Below are 6,770 nucleotides of genomic sequence, written 5' to 3' on the forward strand. Positions count from 1 at the left end.
TTATCACTAACAAATTTGCTAATGCACATGAATATTTAGTGTCAATAACATTAAAAAAAATTCAATTGTAGTTACAGGTTTGAAGTACTATGTTGTCTTACTCAATTTAGCTTAAATTGATGCCTTTTATTAATTTGTTTATGGAAGTATCATTTTCTATTTTGATTAAAGTGATGGCTAAACTATGAGCACAATATCAATTTAAAATAGAGAAAAATAATTACTGATGCAATCTAGGATGCAATGCACAATGAAATCACATAAAGAAACTCCAACCTATTGGTAACCAACTATTAGCTTAAGAAAAAATTAGTCACTTCTTGTGTAAAATTACTTATAATCTTCTATCACTTAAAAATAATATAGTTTATAATGAATAAAATTTGAAATTTCATAGGAAAAATAATGAGTGTATAGAAAATTTTAACAACATAATAAGTTTGCTCATCCTAAAAAAATAGACTATTTCCATCCCCAAATTTCATTAATGTTTACGCTCTTTAAGTATTTTTTTCCATTCATAAGTGAGTATCTGAGTATCTGCATCATTATAAAGCATACGATTTTTTAAAATAATAATAATAATAATAGTATATGAGTATCTGTGACATGCCTGACGGAGAGTTTTGAGACGAGCAACATAAGATTGCTTTCGAGGAGGATGAGGAGGAGGAGTTGGATGGTGATGAGAAGCAAGTTTCTTCATTTCTTCTTAATCAAATTTTTAATTTATGTAGTTGTGAACTTTGAGCACTTTGATCCCTTTATCTTTAATTTCATTTAGTATCATTATTTAGTTATGTTTGGGATTTATTTTATCTTTTCTAATGATAGATAAATGACATATTATGTTGCTTGTGTTTGTTCTGCACAGGTATGTGGAAATCTAATCATTATGCTCCATTTTTTTTTGTTTTTTACATGTTAGCGTTGGATTAGCGTCCGAATATTTCGATGCTAATACGTTATTCTTACACTTTAGAAACGAATCTTGTAGATGCTAATTAACATCCAACTTGGTCAATGTTAATTAATGTCGACATTGGTTGACGCTAATTAGCGTCAGCTAAGTTTGACGCTAATGCATAGGTAATCTAGCGTCACTTGCTTTTTCTATGAAAATTTATAGTGATGGAATTTTGAGATGCAAATTCGGATGCAAATAATAAAGGATGCATTTCAAGTTTTTTCTAGTTTTACTTTCAAACAACACCTAAAAAATGTTAAAGAAACCAAATCTTGGCCTTTATATCTCAATTTGTAAGCCCAAGCTTTTCCGAAATGATCATCAATGTATGTAATATAAAAACAATCGCCCTTGTAATATCCATAGAACAAATATTAGTATACACCAAACCATTCACATTACATTTTCTAGATGAAGGGACAGTTTTAAAAGCTACACTACGTTGTTTACCAACCAAACAATGAATACATACCTCTAATTTGATAGTTTTAGGACGGCTTTCTCATACCATTCTGACTCATGTGACTAAGTTGCATATGTCATAGCTGAGTGGATGAATCATCAATTGCATTCACTTTTCCCACATAAGACTGAGCCTCCATCACAAAAAGAGAATTGTGCTTCTTTCCTCTAGAAACCACCAAATACCCCTTAGTGAGCTTCCATTTATCTTCACCGGAGTGATTATGCTATCATTCATCATCAAGCGTACCAGTGAAGATTAAATTCAAGAGGATCTTAGGAACAAAACTCACATTCTTCAGCACAGTTGACACTAACATCCATATTCCTGCAGACATCAACCATGCCCAAAATTTTGCATTCTATATCATTCCTTATTTGCTCATGACCAAACTCACCCTTATTGTAGTTTCTATATCATTCCTTATTTGCTCATGACCAAACTCGATGTAAAACAAATAATGATAAAAAATGGCATGATATGAAGCACCAAATATAATTACCTAACAAGAATCCTGACATGTTACATCCAAACTGCACCAAATATAATTACCTTAACAGCTTATATCAAGCATAATCATTACCTTTTAATTAGTGTTTTTATTCTTATAAAATAATATCATTTTTTTCCCAAAAGAGGCAATTACATACATACTACACAAATCTTTTGTATTTACATGTCTAACTTTCTGATGTACTAATTTTTTTAATATTATATTAAAAATGTCACTACTGTAAATTTTATAAAAGTGAAATATAAATTCTTATGTATAAGTTTTTGAAACCGAAGGATGATAAATGTAATTATTAAAGTTTAGATGCTAGATAGGTATATAAAAATTATGTGGTATGGAAGTTATTGAAGGAAGAAAAAATTCTTTTACTATAAAATAAATGAGAAGCAAAAAAGATAATTCTATCTATACTAACTTGAATAAGAAGCAACTCTTATTGGTCTTGTCTATGTTGTACTTATAGAATTAAAGACTCAGCCGAACGAAAATTGAGCAACAGCTTAATGAAGAAAGTTGGCTGGTCATGTTCGACCGACCGACCACGTCCAGACCGAACGACCGCCTCACAATCGATCGCTCTGATCGACTGTGTCGAAAAACACTGAGTCAGATTGCTAGGCGGTCGAACACCCCGACTGACCAACATGCACTTCAGAAGGTAAAAACTCCACTCGGCCGATCGCCTCACTTGGCTGACTTCAAGCCAGCCGACCATTCAATTACCGTCAATTTTGAAATTCAAATTGTAATGCAAATATGATATAAAATCTATATAATCAATTAGAGTCTTTGTTACTTACTTTAAGAACGATTTCTATAATTATTCCCTTCTTTTTATAATTATACAAAACACGTCTGTATAAGTACGTGATAAAAATAAAAATAAAGAGACCTCTCTCGAGTCCTCCCTACAAAAACAAAATTATGTACTCTCATCCCCTACTAGTTCACTTTGGCTCAAATATATATGTACATATAGATATATTGTTGGAAGAAGACACTCGTTCTTTCTACAAACTTCAATTCAAAACAAAGCACGTCGTTGCTCTCTACTTATCACTCGCTCTACCGTCTCTCTCCCGCTCTCTCTCTCTCTAATGGTTTATCTCACTGAGTCCGTGCTCCTCCGGAATCCTTTCCTTCATGACCCTACTGGATTCTTCTTCCGCCTCAACAAAGCTCACATCTTTCTCGACGGACACCCGAAAAAAGCTAGGTTTTTTGGTTCAAATCGCAGAGGAAAGCGATGCATTTCATTGGCGAGTTCTTGTTTAACGACGGAGGATGATGAGAGATCGACTGGTGATGGTGGCCATCGACCTTCTTTCGATCTCAACCTCGCCGTCGTTCTCGCGGGATTCGCCTTCGAGGCCTACACCAGCCCTCCGGTAGGATATCTGACACTTGGGCACGGCACTTTTGGCTTCAAGGATTTGGGATGTGTTGTGAACCTCTGCTTTCTCTTGTAGCAAGGCGTGGGGTGGCGTGAGATGGATGCAGCTCAGTGCCAAACGGTGATTCTTTCACAGTAGGAGTTGGATTCGTTTCATTTGCTGATTTTGCTTTTTTGCAGAGCTGTAATTTCATGGCTGAAACTGTACAATTTCATGTTGATCTTTTGGTTTTACTGTAAGAAGTAATTGTTTTTGTATTGCAGTGTATGAAGTAACTCTGAATCAAATCATTGGATTTCGACATCATCTATAACATATATATCGTAATAAAAATTTAATTTTGGTTCAATTTTTTGTTGTTTATCAATCACAACACTCTTATGCGTAATTCATCATATAAACTGTGTTGAAATTGCATTGACTATGTGGGTCTTAAAAAAAATGAGGCCTTAGAGAATTGGTCAAAATGGTTAATTATTCTGACTGATTTGTTGACATTGTCCTCAGTAGCATTCCTTTTATGAATTCACGGTCAAACTGAACACTTTACTTCTATGTTCTATGCAGTTCATTTCTTCGAGAGGTTTATGATGGGCAGCTTTACATTAAATTACGAGAAGGCGTGGACCTTCCAGTGATGGATCTATGGGTGCACTCTTTTTCTCATATATTTGTAATTGATAAGTGAGTTGCAGTTAACCGTAGAGCAAATCCATATTTAGTACTTTAGGGGTTTCTTGGGATCACTTTTAATTTTTGTTTTTTGTTTTTGTTTTTACTTAAAAAATAAAATTTGTTTGGTATGTTATAACATGTTTAGTTGTTTTTAAAAAAACTCAAAACAAATTTTAGATGTTTTTAGTATTTTTAAGAACAAGCTAATTTGTATTTGAAATCAAAACTAAAAACCTTAACAAATTACACTAAATAAACATGTTTTTAAAATAAAGCAAAAAAAAAGGGTGATTTCAAACAAGCCCTTGAGAATTTGTGATTGGCGATTTGTTATTAATGTATATGTAGAGTCAAGACACCCTTGATTGAATACTGGAAACTGACAGTTTCAATGGGAATGCTCTTTAACTTTTGATCTTTATGGAACATTAAAACTGATTTTGCAACCTAATCTTATATTTGAGATAGTAGATAAGAAACCTAAGGCAGTCTTTTTTCATTTGCATTTTATTGAGGTTTAACATTATATTGTTGATTTATCACGTACATTAGTTCTTAATTTTGAGTCTTCAGAAGCATCTGATGTTCATCATATGATGCAACTAAATTTTGATTTTCTTTGTTGAGAAACTAATGCATTCAGGTCAAGAAATGGCCTAATTAGTAAATGAAGTAATACATGTCAAGTAGTGCTACGTGTCTTTCCAGTTTGGTCAAGTTGATGATTTAACATTTTAATTTTTAGAAGAATTTTGATTTATAATTATTTATCAGTGATTTAAGTTACTTTGTGCTGTGAACTTCAGGGAACAAGTGACCCTTATGTGATCTTTCATTTGGACGGACAGGTTGCCAAAAGCAATGCCAAATGGGGGTGAGTTGCTATTCTTTGTTCTGAACAATCATTGAGATGCATTGATTCATCATTGGATTTCACTCTCTTCATTCTCTTGAATTCTTTTGGGTTTTAGTTGTTTCATTCTTGGCCATAATTTATGCTTATTTCCATGTAATTTGGTATTCATAGAACATTGTCTTTGAAGTTAAAATCATTATGTTTGGGGAGGTCTTAAAATGATTTTATGAAGTTCAAAGTTGTTTTCTATCTCGCTCAACTTTCAACCAAATAATTGATTTCACCGATTTTATGTTTTTAAAAATCTGTTCCTAATTTTGGCAAATAAGTGAAGCCTCAGGAAATAATTAAGAATTTCACTTATTCGTTCTACTTATAATCAACTTATCATTATTTTGTGGCAATAAAGTTATATGTTGATGTTTGTAGGACGACACATCCAACATGGAATGAGGATTTTACTCTAAACATCAAGTTAGCTACCACAAAAGAATTGATGGTATTTACTTTATTTATTTATTTATATGCAATAAGAAGTGTTCCACTTGCCATTATCTGCTTTATCCATTTATTTACATTCCATTTTTTCATTTTCAGTGTTGGTTCCTATAGATGCATTTGAGGTGCAATTTTCATTTGTGCTTGCAACTTTTCTAGTGTACATGTTCTTGTATTCTTATTTTAGTTGATCGTATTCCCTATTTTATAAAGAAATAATGTCATCATGGAACAATTATTCTTCGTAGTTAGCCCAAAGTTTTATATTTTCATTTTTCTTATAATTTATGTTGGTAAGGAGTTGCCTAACTATTCATAATTCATGTTAGATTGGCTGATGATTGGCATTAACTTAAATGATAACTTTAATGATAGTTGATATTTTCTAGCTTGTTGCTTGGGATGCAAATCTGGTGACACCGCATAAACGGATGGGTCATGGATGTGTCAACCTTGAATCACTCTGTGATGGTGAGAATGGTGTTCGATGCCTTACAATTATTGTAATTGATTCTGATAATTTTATTTTGTTTTGCTCAATTATTATTGCTCACATCAAAATGATTGCATCCATTCTTGTTATTCAAGAAGTTACAGATTTGAAAGCATTCATAAATTAAAGTGAAAGTTGTTTGATAAATGTATGATCCAATTTTAGGATTATTATTTCTTTTTATTGCTAATAAGAATTTTTAACGTCTGCAAAACAATATCATGATTTGGTAAACAAAGATAATTTTTTATTGTTTTATATGCTAAGTTCCTATTTTATATTTCTTTCTACATTAATATTATTTCTGCATTAATAATTTTTCTACATTAATACATACCAAATGCACAAATTACAGAATGTGTTCTGTCTTCATTGTTTTAACACTTACTATATACAAACCTCATGATTATTTTAAAGGTTGTTCTATCTTCTTAAAAAAAATGAATTACTATATAAATTTTTTTTGTATATCCTTTATGATATTCATTAAAAAAAAATATTAGGTAAATTTTTATTTAAACAAAAAAAAACTTATAAATTATATGTCAGCCAAAGAAGAAGGGGAGACAAGCAACCATGTTGCCGGCTTAGTCACAAGTGTGTTGTGATTTAGGGTCTGTTTGGCGTAGCTGCAGATTGGGCTTAGCTGCAGATTGTCAGCTTTTCAGCTGCAGCTGCGCTGCCCTAGGAAGCAGCTGTGGAGAAGCAGCTTGTATGTTTGATGCTGCTGCGTGAAAAATGTTATGAGCCAGCTGTTTCATGTAAAAAAGATCAAATTGTCCCTGTTTGTTAAAACTGTTTTTAATTTTTGATTTATTTGTATAAATATGCTTTTAATTTACATAAAATTTATAAAAAAATTAATTCTTAATTAATTAGATGAAATATATTATTTTTAAAATTCGTTTTT

General features: G+C 31.8%; 1 protein-coding gene across 5 annotated transcripts in view; it reads left to right on the top strand.

Annotated features, from left to right (window-relative positions):
• Positions 1 to 2,950: 2,950 nt before the first annotated feature.
• The window catches only part of LOC110028767, a 12,892-nt gene continuing 9,072 nt past the window's right edge, over positions 2,951 to 6,770 (top strand). Inside the window, exons 1-6 of one of the 5 annotated variants that reach the window (XM_020730747.1) lie at positions 2,951 to 3,332; positions 3,414 to 3,472; positions 3,906 to 3,987; positions 4,820 to 4,887; positions 5,299 to 5,368; positions 5,757 to 5,838. In XM_020730747.1, coding sequence (XP_020586406.1) covers positions 3,042 to 3,332; positions 3,414 to 3,472; positions 3,906 to 3,987; positions 4,820 to 4,887; positions 5,299 to 5,368; positions 5,757 to 5,838 — 652 coding nt within the window. In that variant the 5' untranslated portion in view covers positions 2,951 to 3,041. Of the gene's footprint in view, positions 3,522 to 3,905; positions 3,988 to 4,819; positions 4,888 to 5,298; positions 5,369 to 5,756; positions 5,839 to 6,770 lie in introns of all 5 variants that reach the window. The other 4 variants (XM_020730748.1, XM_020730751.1, XM_020730749.1 and 1 more) reach the window with 4 other exon arrangements.

This window comes from Phalaenopsis equestris, unplaced genomic scaffold (genome assembly GCF_001263595.1).
Source record: "Phalaenopsis equestris unplaced genomic scaffold, ASM126359v1 Scaffold000527, whole genome shotgun sequence".
Classification (NCBI taxonomy): Eukaryota; Viridiplantae; Streptophyta; class Magnoliopsida; order Asparagales; family Orchidaceae; genus Phalaenopsis; species Phalaenopsis equestris.